General features: G+C 41.3%; 1 protein-coding gene across 8 annotated transcripts in view; it reads right to left on the bottom strand.

The window, feature by feature from the left end:
• Positions 1 to 15,551, bottom strand: part of PTPN12 (protein tyrosine phosphatase non-receptor type 12) — a 158,390-nt gene that overhangs the window by 42,580 nt on the left and 100,259 nt on the right. For all 8 annotated transcript variants that reach the window (XR_006275770.1, XR_006275771.1, XM_038400706.2 and 5 more), the window contains exons 9-11: positions 11,457 to 11,523; positions 9,584 to 9,661; positions 9,394 to 9,492 (exon numbers count right to left, since the gene is read on the bottom strand). Coding sequence is in view for 6 of the 8 variants with exons in the window: in XM_038400706.2 (XP_038256634.1) it covers positions 9,394 to 9,492; positions 9,584 to 9,661; positions 11,457 to 11,523 (244 nt within the window). In the remaining 2 variants the exon portion in view is untranslated. The remainder of the gene's footprint in view (positions 1 to 9,393; positions 9,493 to 9,583; positions 9,662 to 11,456; positions 11,524 to 15,551) is intronic.

Raw genomic sequence — 15,551 nt, 5'->3', positions numbered from 1 at the left:
TATGAATGTGCTCCTGGCTTTGAGCTAGCAAACTTGTGTCTTTAAACTCAAGCAGCAGAGTTTCAAGATTTTAGAGCAAAGATTCCCAGGAGCACTGCATTACAAGTAAACAATGTAAAGCTTCCTGATCAGGAATCAAAAGAAGCTTGTTTTGTAACCCCACAGTTCAAATATATAGTTTGATTCATAAGCTGCATGTGTTTGTTAAGGATTACTGAGTTTATTAAATCTTTCCCAGTAGTCACTCTTTCATGGAGCCTATTGTAACAGACATTCCTTTTATACTCATCATAAAGCACACTAGGAGCCACAGAACATCCTACAAGTTTGATATTTTAAATTAGCAATTTTAATTTCTCTTTTAAGTAGCAATTTATCTTTTAAACCAAAAGGTTAAACAAACAAAGATACCAATATCACCAATAAGGTAAAGCCTCTGAAGAGCAAGCAGCTTTCCATAGTGCCCCAAATGTCAAAAAAATTATATCTGTCCAAACAGAAGAAGAAAATTCCAGAGGCGAGGCCTCTTACTGAGAATTGCCAAATACTAAAGAGGTGCAGTATCAGGTACCCAGGACTCAACAACACATAGTTTAAGTTTCTATAGCACTTTGAACATGTAAGTCATTATATAATTGTATTACATCATTTTCACAGAAGACATGCAAGAGAAACCCAAAGAGGAAACGGTAGGGTCATGTTATAACACAGGAAACAATCTACTTAGAAGAACAGACCTTGCATTAGTGGCTAATGTTGATAAAACATGACAAAGGATTAAGTCCCATGAACTTATTTTCCCAAGACTAGCGTCAATGAATTCAACAAGCAATTTTCTTAGAAATGTACTAGACTGAATGCAGCTGTATGCAATGAGCCCCTTTTCCTTTTTCTACATACAGTAAGATCTGAGCCTCCTGAAACTCCTTCCCACTTGGGAGCCCATCCCTGGCAGCAATGACTCATTCGCAGATCTTGGAGGTATTTTGATAAATCATACGCTCTTTGGGAGGCATCAAACTGCATCAAATAGCAGTTTGTTTAAATTCCCCATGGGTGGATCTCCTTAGTCTCTCCTAAAGAGGAAGGCACTCTCCCTGCTGCATACTTAGATGACCTCTTACTGGTTGGTCAGTATTTGGCAACTGTGCCACTTGTAGATATCAAAGAAAACTCTGAAAAACAGCTCAGCCAAAACCCCAATCCTCATTGTATCCACACCAGTAAGGCCAAAGTGGAGAGGAGCATGTTACTAAATGGTTGACAGTCGGATTGAGAATTTTGGTGGAAAGAGGTGAGGAGCCTTGGGCTCAAGTAATTTAAGACTCTGACCATTATGAAATCAGCTGTACTCCAGTTTTCTGTGGATAGATTCTCTCTGAAAGAAAACCACCATTATAGTTGCATCTCTTGCTTGGAGTCCCTGCTTAGAGGCCAAGGGTAGAATATATATGTGGCCTTTCCTCAACTTGAGAGTTGGTCCATTCACAATTGGCTTGGATTCATTTTGATAGAGCAATATGTGGGGATTTGTAATAGTACCACCTTACCTTATCTGTTCAGTGGATTAAGAGATGTTGTTTCTTTGCTGCTAAATCAGCACTAAATTTCTTTAATAGAATATTGGCTTAAAAATCTACTAAAAAAGAATTTCAGTTTTATTCCTGAGGGCCCAGACATTTCAAGAGGGGTTTTACCTTATCTTGTCTAGTTCAGGACAGGCAATTTGTATTGCAGCAGCACCCAAAGACCACAAATCCCATTGTGACAGGTTCTGTTCAAACAGACAGTCCCTTGACTCCCGAGTTTGGTGCTTCTCCTGGTTTTAGGCTCTCCTTTACATCAGCTTCCTAGTAGCATTTCTTTAAATATAAGCCCTCAATACCCATCCCTTTGACAAAGCGCTCAAGCTGGTACTTCTGTCCCCATTCAGTACCGTTGGGGACACGAGTGCATCTCTCTTTGGGATGTGCTGCCATCAACTACCCCCAATAACTGGCTCCCAATTATATTATTTTTAAGCACAAAATAAAGTTAAACACAACAAACATGTTAAATACTATGCAAATCCAAGCTAGATAGAATAAATCTTCCTGTTGCTATTTCTTGATTAAGGATTAAAACGTCTTAAATCTTAGTATCCATATTACTTCCAGCACTCAGTCTACCAGGTTTCAGTCTCTTCTTCATAGTTCTCTTCCCAGTCTTCACTGTTCAAAGATATTTTCTTTTTCCATTTCTGACCTGCATGTTCATACATATTGTGATGCTGTATAGAATATGTGGGACACTTCATAATATTGTTGATACCAATATTATTAAATGGCAAGAAATTAACCAAATATGCCATGTGAAAATGTTATAAATTGCCAAGTATGATAATCTTGTTTATATGTTTGCATCACCTTTGTATTATGAGTTATAGATATGTATGGTATATCTGTATTTCAGAACTTTTGCTGTGTTTCTGGGTGACACTCCCAGGCAGATTGGCATCAGCACTGCTTAGCCTGTTCGATGGCCTATCAAGGGTCATCAGCTGTATAATGAAACCATTGAAAGGAGTCAGGGGATACACCTTATCACTCAACAGGACTTGTAGGGGCATACCTGTGAACAGAACTCCATGGCTTTTCCATGCCCATGTACTGTGAAGCTTGTGTTTGGGACACAGGAAGTACAAGCCACATGGCAAAAGGAATACAAAGAGCAGTTACATCATCTCCATTTTGTCTTCAACCCTGCTTCTTACCTCTGACGTGACTTTTCTACAAACTGAAGCTCTGAACAAAGGACTGAATGACCCATCCAGGCTGTGGATGTGTTTCAGAAGGACTTTCAAGCCAACAAACTCATCAATACTGCTAAGAACCTGATATATGGACTTTGAAGTCTGTATGTATTTGATTGCTTTACCATTTAACAAATCTCCTCGTTTTTTCTTTTATAATAAACCTTTAGTTTTAGATACTAAAGGATTGGCTGGCAGCATGATATTTTGGATAATATCCAACCTAATATCGACCTGGCAATGTGGTTGACCCTTCGGGGTTCAGAAGAACATTTTCTATATGTGAGCAGAGTTTTTTAATTAAGTTCTCATTGCACTGGATCTATATGCTGACTGGGAGCCAGAGAACTAGAATGCAATAAAGGGGGCTGTGTGATTTCTTTTTTAGCTTCTTGATAACTAGCGTGGGGGATCAGGAGCACAGTTTGTGACTGGTTAAAAAGTTTAACTTCAGCGTTAACCACCAGTTTTGGGAGTGTCTGCTCTCCCTTTTGCACCCTGCCCTGCCCTTTGCATTTCCAGTGAGAGCTGCCCTAGGGACACCGGATTACATTGAGTTATACCTTTAAACATTTTTAATACACAATTTTTTTCCTCTCTTTTAACTAAAGGGATACTCGCATTTTTAAAAACTGACTAAATTTAAAATAAGTCAAATTTCTAACTAAACATCTATTAAAAAGCACATGCATACATTAAAAAATGTATTCACCTGCTGTTTATCATAAAATCATAGGACTGGAAAGAGATTATCTAGTCAGTGATTTTCAAACTTTTTTTCTGCTACCCAGCTGAAGAAAATTGTTGATGCCCATGACCCAATGGAGCTGAGGATGAGATGTTTGGGGTGTGGGAGGGGCTCAGGACTGGGGCCGGGAATGAGGGGTTCAGGGTGTGGGAGGGGGCTAAGGATTAGGAGTTTGTGGTGCAGGAAGGGGCTCCGGGTTTGGGGGACTCAGGGCTGGGGATTGGGGTATGGGCTTACCGCAGGCATCTCCCGTCAGTGGCGCAGCAGGGGTGCTAAGGTAGGCTTCCTGCCTGTCCTGGCACCATGGACAGTGCTGCACCCCAGAAGCAGCCAGCAGCAGGTCTGGCTCCGAGGCAGAGGCACACAAGTGGCTCTGTGCAGCTCTTGCCTGTAGGCACCGGCCCCAGCCCTCAACTCCTATGGATCACGAACCAGCCAATGGGAGTGCGAAGCCGGTGCTCAGGGCGGGGGCAAGGCGCAGAGCCCTGTGGCCCTTCTGCCTAGGAGCCGGATCTGCTGCTGGCTGCTTCTGGGGCACAGCGCAGTGTCAGAACAGGTAGACACTAGCCTCCTTAGCTGGGCAGCACTGCTGACAGGACTTTTAATGGCCGGATCAGCAGTGCTGACCAGAGCCACCGCAACCCAGTGCCTTACATTCCACAACCCAGTACTGGATCACGACCTGCAATTTGAAAAGCACTGATCTAGTCCAGTCCCCTGCACTCGTGGCAGGACTAATGAAGAGTCTTTCCAGCAGAGTGGCGGTGGTAGGCCCAAAGGAACACCAAACATGTTCAGGTCTACCCCCTCATCCCTTTTTTCTGTGCTCACACCTCCCTGATGCCATTTCCAGTTTAATTTTTACTGCTGATGTTACTAGTGAACACTTTTCCACAGCCTGGGGAAGGGCATGCACATATACTACTGTAGAGCAGGGCATGCGGTAGAAAGTGCAGCTGCCCAATAAAACAGTAAAACTGACTCTGCACAGTCTTTTCTAGTGAAAAAGTGAACTATTGGGGGAGGGGAGGAGGGAGTTTTCCCTCTTAGTAATAGTAATCTTAGATGTTAAAAGTAGGTACAATTTCATTCAGATGAATGTAATTTCTATTCAACAGCTCTTAATTAGGAAGACTTGGACCCTGTCTGTGTGTGCAGTACCCCAAATGTGTTACAGATGCAACTATAATATAAATAAATGTAGGAGTCTTCAGTTTAACCAGATCCTTTAAGTACTGGTATTCAAAATTAATAGAATGCCATATCCTTAGCAGGTGAAAAAGTGATACCTGGCTGGTACCAAAGTTTTTGTAATACAATTAGAGCTTTTCTTCTATAGGTTTATCTGGTTCTCTTCCCCACATTTCCCTAAAATCTCAGAAAATGATATATTAGTATTTAAATATCTCTCTAGGATGACTATTCATTTCCCTGGCTGAACTGGTAGATTCAGAATTATCCACAGATACAAATTCCTTATTGCTAGATGTCAGTATGACTCTCAGACAGTAACTCATCACACAATCCCAATGTAATGAATCAAATAGTTTAGCCCAATTGACTAAACATCAGAACATTCACCCACCCCTTTGCTTACACGTCTCCTGCTTCTATGCACATTCACACACCATGCAAATACTACAGTGACCCCTGTATATGAGAAGGCAAGAAACCTCTACGGCTGCTCTGCATTTCTATACTCCAGTGCTAGGACTACAAGAGGTGAAAGGAGAATTTCCATCAGATACTGAGAACATTGTTTCCATGACACTGCTAGGTATCTTCCCAGTTTCATGGGAAGCATCTCAAATCTGCATAGGAATATACCGACACACCAGAAGCACCTATTCTAGGCTGTAGGTACTTTTATCTTAAGAGACGCAATTTAGGTATAATTAAGAACAATGAACCCAAACCAAAACAGTTCAAAGCCAACACTGTAAGACAAACTAGTAAAAATTCAAAAATGTACTCAAATTAACAAATTTCTATTACCTGCCAGTTTTCCTTAGACATGGCCAGAACATACGAGGTTTGTTTCTCCTTAGGGATGTCACTCAAGCAGTAAACGCCCATAACACACACCCCAATCCCATCCTCGCAAGGGCACTGGATCCCCAAGTAATGTATTCTAAAAACGAAAGATTGATGGTCATCTTATCCTACCCTTCCTTCCTACACTATAACAGGTGTACGTGAGTGGATGGATGTACTGTGCTGGAAAATAAGTAAGATATGAAATTTATTTTTCAAGATTGTTCTCACAAACTGCAGATCCATGATTGTCCCAAAAAGGGCCAGCTACGATCAGGTAGATATAACAAGTAGAAGACTGGGAAAGAAGATGGGGAAGATTTATGTGAAGGGATGGAAAGAGTAGATCTAACCCAATGGGCAACTAATTGCGGGGGGGCAGGGGGTTTGAAAAGGCACAGTCAGCAGTCCTGCTTGAAGCACCCTCTAGCGAAATATTTCATCAGCCAAGGAAGTTAGAACTACACAGCACTGCTTGACATCAGGTGGCTGCTTTGGCTAATTCGATTAGACTTCTCCCTCAGCCCAAGAAAGAGCAACTATTCTAATGGTGGGAGCATGAAGTTTGACTGGACAAGAGAAACCACCTTCATGTGGAAATGGATTGTATGGGAAATTACATACCTAGCAGCTCCGTTCCTGAAAAGGATCCTTTAACGATACAAAGAGTTGCATTTCCTCCATTCTTGTACAGGAGGCTTAGGGTGACCACATTTCCCTATGCTAATACGGGACACCTGGTAAAATGACTCTTATTCAAGCGAGTTCAACGGCAATAACTCAGAACTATGCAGTACGAACATTCAAACTAATACCAAGTTGACTGAACCCCAATAAAAAAATACTATGTAGTTGATTCTTTTTATTTACCTTATCTTTAAGGCTTTAGGGTCCACATGGGAAGGGGTGACACACCCTTACCCCCCTACACACACTCCCATACGGGGGGAGGGGGGGGAGAGTGTGACCAACCTATTTGACCCTCCCTCCCAGCACTCTCCACCCTTCATGCCTGGGTGGACACCCAGGACTGACCTGCCTCTCCTGGTACCTAGCATCATCTCTTCCTGAGGCAAGATGTGGTGGGCATGCAGGGTCACATTCCTCCCCCTGCCCCAGATTTATGCCAGGGTTCACACCAGAATATGGCTAGCAGGAGCCTTTTAGCACTGTGCGGGAGGGAAGGGAAGTGAGCTGCTTCCAGCTGTAGCGGGTGGGGGAAGGGATGACCTGGCCCCTGTCTTCACAGAACTCATCTCTCCTCTCTCCCTCTTCCCCCCCCCCCGTGTGGCTAGAAGCAGCTTGCCCCTTCCTGGCCACTTTTAGCCACCTACATAACAAGCCACCTCCCAGCTACAGCATGGGCAGGAAGGGGTTAAACTAAGGCTGCATTGTGCACTGGGGCCCAGGGAACCTAACTGCAGGGGCTTTAGCAAACCTGGCCAGAGAGGTGACTCAGCAGGGAAGGGTGCCTAGGAAATTGAGCAGCCCCACACTCCCTGGGGGCAGGATCTAGGGGAGACAGAAAATACGAGAATTTGCCCATTTTAAAGAAAGTCAGGACACCTGCAGGAGGGCTAAAATAAGGGACTGTCCCTTTAAAAATGGAACATCTGTTCACCCTACATCAAGGGAATAATGCAGGAACTCAATCTGCCACATGTTAGGGTAGAGGTTAGGGAGGGAGATCTCCTTGTTAACGTAAAAAAAAGTGACCAACTTTGGGAGAAAACCAAGACAACTACTATATCCTTGTGGAAAATGAATATGGAGTCAGATTAGAACTGCTAACGGCCATGGGAAAAGAAATTAAAAAAAACAATACATAAAGAAGAATGAATTTTAGTGACGCAAGTCGCAGAGGGTTTATAGACCAGGTACAGGCTACAGGGAGAGACTGTTGATTTAACTGGATGACGCAGAAGACTGCCTTAAAGAAACTTATCAACATAGGCTGAGCCCATACTGGCTATGTCGTTGAGCACATCAAGAACAAATGCCTGTACACAAAGGGCATTACATTAGAAGACCCTTCTCAAAACCCTCCTGAAGAAACTCAAATTGCAATATGCTTTGAGACCTGTTTCGTTCTTCACCAGCAAGAAAACACTGACCTAGAGACAGATGGGACTGCAGATGTGGTGGGGTTTTTTTTTTATGATTAACAACTTTGTATGATTCAGAACTGGATTGTACATCGCTTATGTAGCCATATGTTCTTACTGCTATTATCCTCATCCCTCACTATTCCTTCCTTCTGTTTATTGGATCTTATCCAATTAGACTAAGCTCTAAAGTCAGGAACCATAACTTTTGATTAATTTGTACAGCACCTAACACACACACACACCCCCATCCTGATCAGTAAGTGCTACTAAGTTTTATAATATACAGGTATATGTATATAAACAGTAAGTTAACAGAACAACAAGTCCTTTTTCCAGGAAGGAAGAATGTTGGAGAGACTTTCAAGAAGGCCCAACCTTAAAAAGACAGATCCTTAAGCCAGAACATGGCCGGGATGCTGTTGTGCAACAGGTCCAAACTTTGAGAGAATTTCACGTTGACATCCGAGAACCAAGCCCTCTGGAGTAATAAGGATCAAATACAACCTTTGCTCTCTACACCTTCTACTCATTGGGGAATTACTGAAGAGGTGGGAACACATAAGCTTCAGTTTTTTCCAGCTGAATGAGAAGTCATCTAGGGTCTGGTATGATGTGTACCCCCATCACTGTGCAGCAGTCCACTCTCCAGTATAGATTTAATTCTTCTAAATTAGTCTGTGTGCTAATCTGGCTCAGAACATACACAGGATTTGATGCACTCCCCTCAACAAAGCTTAACTCAATGACCCTCTGGTGCTTCATACTACAGTTGTTTTACTTGACCTTATGAATATTTGTGAAAGTTTACACGTAGCAAGCTAAGTAAGGCCAGGAAGACTGCCCTGAGCTCCAAAATATTGTTGTGCAATCATCTTTCTGGCTGGCCAGCTCTGGAAGTGTGGGCTCCCCAGCCTATAAGGCTGACATCCATGCTTATGTATATATAGGGTGCGTATAAATTCTGAACATGGCATTCCTGTTCATTCACCAGAGGAGGATTTGACCGATGAGTGGCTCAGGTCCTCCCTTTTCCAAGTCCTCCCTTGTTGACAGTATCAACTGTAAGAGTTGCTACTTAAAGTTTCAGGAATGAAAACTGCCACTACACTACCAGGTGTTGGCATAACATTGGCATGCTCAGAAATGACACACACAACCAGTTGGGGAAGACTTGCCAACTCAGGAAGAGAGCAAGTGTTACCAGTTTCTGAATCCTTTCCTGAGATGGAGAGTTTCTGCCATTCCAAGTGTCTACGTCAATTCCCAACTGGGCAATTTTCTGAGATGGGAATCAGGGAACTAAACTCCAAGTGAGCCAAATATTTTCAGGCATATTTCCATCAAAGCAGAGGTCTTCAAAATGTGGGGTGCACCCCCTGTGGGGCATGACGAGGTTATCAGGGAAGTGTGAGGACCTGACTGGTACTGGGAAGAACCTGGTATTAAAGAAAATTAAAATCTGGTGTGTAGGGTTGCAGCACCATTCAGATTTGCCCCTCTGTCATCACGGCCCAACCCTGCGGGACATAGGAGCTGCTGCTACCTGATATGAGCGCGCTCTCCAGGCCTGCCCATCCTGACTTTCCCTTCTCACTGGGACACAAAAATATTTAAGACAAACAAGATCAAGGACTGAATGCACAGTAAAACTTAAAACTGCAGGTAAAAGCTATAACTTTAATTGAAAACCCATACGTCAAAGAAAAACATACCACTCCATCAGCAATCTTCCAGTCTGTGCGACTCTCATATTTCTGTAGTTGCTTTTCAAACAGTTGTGCTATGGCTCGATGGACAAGTTCATACTGCTCCTATTGTATGCATGTTAAAGATGATTAATATAGAAGATCCTTTAAAAAGTACATACCACAAAGTCCAAGTCTACACTAAAGAAGAGTGTACCTTGGTCTGCACTGCAGAATGCCTTTGTGTCCTCATTTCTTGTATTAAATTAAATACATTGAATTCTTCTGGTATTTTCTGAAATATAAGGCAAAGTTGTGTTATTTTCTATAAAAGTCAACATGGTATATTGTCAGCATAGTGATTTAAAATATGGCAGACCAATTTTTAAAGTTACCACTACAGCATGCCTTACTGCTTTTATAGAAAGCTGACCCATTCCCTCCATGTAAGTCAATCTTATCAAAGTCATTTAGAGCAACAGTTCTTTCAGAACTGGTATTTATAACTGTTTCACTGGTAGTGCAGATCACACAAATATTTTTAAGATCAATTCTAAAAGTGTGACAGACTTGGCAGAAGCAATAATGTCTGACATACTGACATTATGGCAACCCATCAGCGTGTGTCTGCTTCATGATGAACCTAAAACCCACAAAGTGAAATATAAAAGCAGACAACTTGAAATTTCAAATGCCAAGAGCTTAAGAAGCTATAAAAAAAATCACTGCAGAAGAAACAATAGTAAACATACTTTGCAGTATATTTATAGATTTTGAATATTTGATCTTTGGAAATAATTTGAAAATCAGCACTTCAGATAAGCATTCAGGTCAATATACTCAGAACTATGTACTATTTAAATTTACAGTTTGACATTTTACCTTGAGATGCTTCCATTCTGAGACTGGGTAGGTTTTGGTTGTTTTGTTGATATAGGAAAGTGCTTCCATAAGTAACCTAAAGCCAATTTTTAATATACAGTAACTCCTCGCTTAACATTGTAGTTATGTTCCTGAAAAATGCTACTTTAAGCAAAACGATGCTAAACTAATCCAATTTCCCCATAAGAATTAATGTAAAAAGGGGAGTGGGCATTAGGTTCCAGGGAAATTTTTTTTGCCAGACAAAAGACTAGACAGATGTACTGTGTATATGTATGTGTGAGTATAAGCTTTAAACAAACAATTTAATACTGTACACTGCAATGATGATTGTGAAGCTTGGTTGAGTGGTAGAATCAGAAAGTGGAAGAGGATGGGGTATTTCCCAGGGAATGCCTTGCTGCTAAATGATGAACTATCACTGGCTGAGCCCTCAAGGGTTAACACGTTGTTATTAATGTAGCCTCACACTCAACAAGGCAGCACGAATGGAGGAAGGGGAGACAGCATAGCAGAGAGAGACAGAGACACACTCTGGGTGAGAGAGACGCGCATTGCCCCTTTAAGTACACTGGCCACACTCTAAGTACACTGTCTTTTTAAGTAGATCAGCAAGTCGAGAAAGCTCCCTCCATCCTGAGCCCAGTCGTGTCCCTGCCCTGCTCTGTGGAGATGGGGTAAAGGAGTGGGGATTGAGGGGGACACCCCGACATTAGCTCCTCCTCAGCAAGCAGGAGGCTCCCAGGAGCAGTTCCAAAGCAAAGGGCAGGAGCAGCACAGACAGTGGGGGGAGGGACAGCTGAACTGCCTGGCAATTGATAGCCTACTGGGTAGTTGCCACACAGGAAACTTAGGGAAGCTGATGGGGGGGAGGGGCTGCCGCCAGTCCACTCTGGTTTCAAGCCCCCACCAGCTAGCTCCAATGGGCTGCTCTTTTTGCAACCAGTGGACAAAGCAGGCAGCTGCCAAACAACATTATAAGGGAGCATTGTGCAACGTTAAACGAGCATGTTCCCTACTTCATCAGCAACATAACAAAACGTTAACCGGGACGACTTTAAGTGAGGAATTACTGTACTTCAAAAATGTGAACATTTGATATTTTTGATTTTGTTACTCCTCAGCAAGTTGGAAGCTTAATTTTAAATCACTGGTATAAAATATGATCTAATTCTACAGTAAATTATATTCCTATAAATCTTTCTTACCCCAGCTTTTAGCAAATTCCATGTATAATCTATGGCACAGATGGCTCCTGTTCTTCCACACCCTGCACTAGGGACATAAACAACAGTTACTCGATAGTTCTTTTGACAATGATTTAAAGTTACCTTGTGTAAGTTTTATAGACTTACTATTTTCATATTTACAGAATGAAGGTAAAAATATCACTACCTACTTAAATATATATCAGTCCTCAAAAACCTTTTGTCAGCCAGCTCTTCATGTATTTAATGTAAAGTACATGTAGTTTCTTGTTTTCATAGCCATCAGGTAACAGCATTCCAGATGTGAAAAAATGCTTTAATAAAGTATGTTGAAGCATTTTTGCCTATTCTATATACTACAGAGAATAGTAACTGGTCTAACAGTTAACCATTATAGAATGGCTACATAGAGGAAGAGACAATAGAAAAGTGTAAAATGTAAAGTTTTCATTTTCTTGATAACCTGGTAAAACATAATATGGGTTACTTCTCAATTTATAACACTGACAATCTTTAAAACGTCAAAATCTTTCTCCTTTGCAAAGTGATGAAAAATGGAATCAAATTTCCACATTTATTTCGGTCTCAAATGATTTCTGTTGCAAATGTGTCCAGTTTATAAGTAAAGAGATTTATTTTACCCTATCAGCTCAAAACATAATCTTTGATTCCTTCCTTCCCATGCTTCATAACTAATAATTAAGTTTCTACAGAATAACCTATCCCTCAATGCCTGAGCATTTCCATTGTCTTCTGTAAGTGTACATAGGTGCAACTGGTTGAAACTTAGTTAATAATTCTGTTGATGCTCAAGAAGTAGAATCCATTTAACTTTTTCTTAGCACTAAACAGGACTAAAAACCAGTTAAAAACTCTGTCAGCTAATGTCAGCTGATATGACTGAATACACAAGGATAGCACATCTTTTGAATAAAAGGGTATGTTCTTTCCATAGTTATCTTTTCATAGCAGAACCACACTTTAAAACCAGAAAGTATCCCTAAAAGGTTTACAGACTTAACCCTTCCTATATAGTTTTTGATGTATAATCACTCATTAACACTGAACATGCCTTTGGTTGTGATCAAACAGTTACTTGCAGAAATAGTAACATTTCTAGTGAAGTCATTAGTGTTGACTAATCAAAGGTCATATCTATACTCAGGGTCAATTCCCTTCCAAACTATGAAAAAGTGATTGGAATTTGTATTTGAGAGAGAAAACAAAAAGCATACAAATATGTATTAGTGTAATGACCACTGACAGAAGTTTTAAAGTAAAAAAAAAATACTAAAGCTTGTTACTGTGGCTTATAGTAGCATTTTCATTAAAATGAAGAGTATTAAAGGGAAATCCGAATCATATAGGTTTAATATAGTCATAACTTGGTAGGTATTTAAACACATACCCTTTAGATGTCGCAAAAATAGTTTAAATTTTGTGGGTCAACAAAATAGATGCTCGAGTCCTCCTGCAGGTTCTGCAACAGCAGCAAAGTGCTGCTCTGGTCTATGATGAAGGGTTTCAATTTTGTTTTTGTTTTTTTTTTTGTCAGGGGAAGGAAAATTTCCACACCCTCTTGGGAAGTTCAAATGTTTGGAAAGGTAATTTTATCTTTGCTTTTTCTAAGTATAGTCATTGCTACTTCGGCATTTATTCTTTTAAGGAAAAAAAAGTGACAACTGCATAAGCCTCAATTTTATATTATGCTTAATCCTGCTATAGATTCAGAAGTCATTCATCAGAGCAGACTAGAAATACTATAATTAATAGATGTTCTAAAACAGACTACAGTAGGCTCATCAACAAGGAAAGAAACCTTCTGGAATTTAAGAACAGTAAATCTTGTTTAATATACAAATAGATTTGACATTTGCACTGGGTGTTTATTTTATATATCAGTACAATGGCTAAGAAAATTAATAATTTGAAAATTAATAGCATAGCAGTGTTTGTTGTTCCTAATCTATAGCATGTTATGAAAATACATAGGCACATTCTTAACATGGTTTTAGTACCCAACTAATATTTTTATCATTTTCATTACTATACTGCTATCTCTCTCTCTCTCTGGCTGTATTTTTGTTTTTGCAATGCTATCATGAAGCAAAATTCAGTCTAACAAGTTCTGTGTTTTAGTCTAAACTGGAAATGTAGTTTTAACACGTATTTCATTAAACAATTGCAAAAGTGCATGCTTTTGAGAGACTTTTGATGTCTGCACTGGTAGCTTGCCAGAAATCCAGTGACTGCACTTGATTTACATATGGATGTACATAAGTTAACAAATGCATACATGCCTGTTATTTCTTAGAATTTTCATCTTCCTTAATATAGCCACAGAAGTTGTGTATTTGTTAAGTATACCGGCAGTGAAAACCAGCAGCAGATCAATTTCCCATATTTATAGAATTTAGAGATGAAAGACCCATTAGGCATCTTGTCCATAAGATGTATTCCAATACTCCACCCATTCTACTTCTGAAATGTCCTTAGAAACAGCTTCCACTGCATTGTTCTCAGTCCTTCACTTGAAGAGGAGAGGGCAGCCAGGGGTTGCATTTTAAGACTATTGAGTGTACAGTTAGCCTTTGGGTCACATGTTAAAGTACACATAATCCATAAGGCTGTGTAGAAAAAACAGTAACCTACCTTCCGTAACTATTGTTCAAGATGTGTTGCTCATGTCCATTCCATTCTAGGTGTACGCGTGCCCATATGTGCGGCTGGAGATTTTTGCTTTAATGGTATCTGTAGGGTAGGCTATAGCGTCCTTTTGAGTGCTGCGCCTATGCATCGGTATATTAGACGCCGCTGGCCCATCACCCTCTCAGTTCCTTTTTGCTGGCAACTCCAACAGAGGTGCAGGAGGGTGGGTAATGGAATGAACATGAGCAACACATCTCAAAGAACAACAGTTATGAAAGGTAGGTAACCGTTTTTTCTTCGAGTGCTTGCTCATGTCTATTCCATTCTAGGTGACTCCCAAGCCATATCCCTGGTGGCGGGCTCAGAGTTCATGGTCATGCGTCTTGCAACACTGCTTTGCCAAAGCCAGCACTGTCTCAGGTTTGCACAGTGAACGCATAATGAGATGTAAATGCGTGGATAGACAACCAGGTAGCGGCCCTGCAGATATCCTGAATTGGCACCTGGGCCAGAAGGCTGCCGATGCGCCATAGTCGAGTGGGCAGTCACGGTCGCTGGCGGAGCCACCTTTGCCAGTCATAGCGGTAATGGATGCAGGCCGTGATCTAGGACGAAATCCTCTGCGCTGACACTGGGAAACCTTTCATCCTGTCTGCCACCGCAACAAACTGCGTTGACTTATGAAATGGCTTTAAGGCTCAAAGCCTGAAGTAGAAGAATCGCTAGCCCTTGCAAGGCAAGGGAAAGGTGCTCTGACAACCACCACGGGCGGTAAGAAGGAACCAAGAAGGCGTAGGGCCAGTGGCGCCTAATATACTAACAAATGGGCACAGCACTCAAGATGGTGCTATAGCTGACCCTACGGATAACGCCAAGGCAAAAATCTCCGACCGTCGTGCAAATGGGCATGCGCATGCACCTAGAATGGAATCAATATGAGCAAGCACTTGAAGAAAGAGGTTGTTTCTGAGAATAAGCTAGAAGAAGTTTCAGAGTAGCAGCCGTGTTAGTCTGTATTCGCAACAAAGAAAAGGAGTACTTCTTTGTGGCACCTTAGAGACTAACAAATTTATATGAGCATAAGCTTTCATGAGCTACAGCTCACTTCATCAGATGCATTCGGTGGAAAATACAGTGGGGAGATTTATATACACACACAGAGAACATGAAACAATGGGTTTTATCATACACACTGAAGGAGAGCGATCATTTAAGATGAGCTATTACCAGCAGGAAGGGGGGGGGGAGGAGGAAAGCCTTTTGTAGTGATAATCTAGGTGGGCCATTTCCAGCAGTTAACAAGAACATCTGAGGAACAGTGAGGGGTGGGGGGGGGGGAGAAATAACATGGGGAAATAGTTTTACTTTATGTAATGACTCATCCACTCCCAGTCTCTATTCAAGCCTAAGTTGACTGTATCCAGTTTGCAAATTAATTGCAATTCA

Source organism: Dermochelys coriacea, chromosome 1 (genome assembly GCF_009764565.3).
Source record: "Dermochelys coriacea isolate rDerCor1 chromosome 1, rDerCor1.pri.v4, whole genome shotgun sequence".
Taxonomy (NCBI): Eukaryota; Metazoa; Chordata; order Testudines; family Dermochelyidae; genus Dermochelys; species Dermochelys coriacea.
The sequence above is the reverse complement of the archived record's forward strand: the minus strand, read 5'-3'. Positions and strand labels throughout refer to the sequence as shown.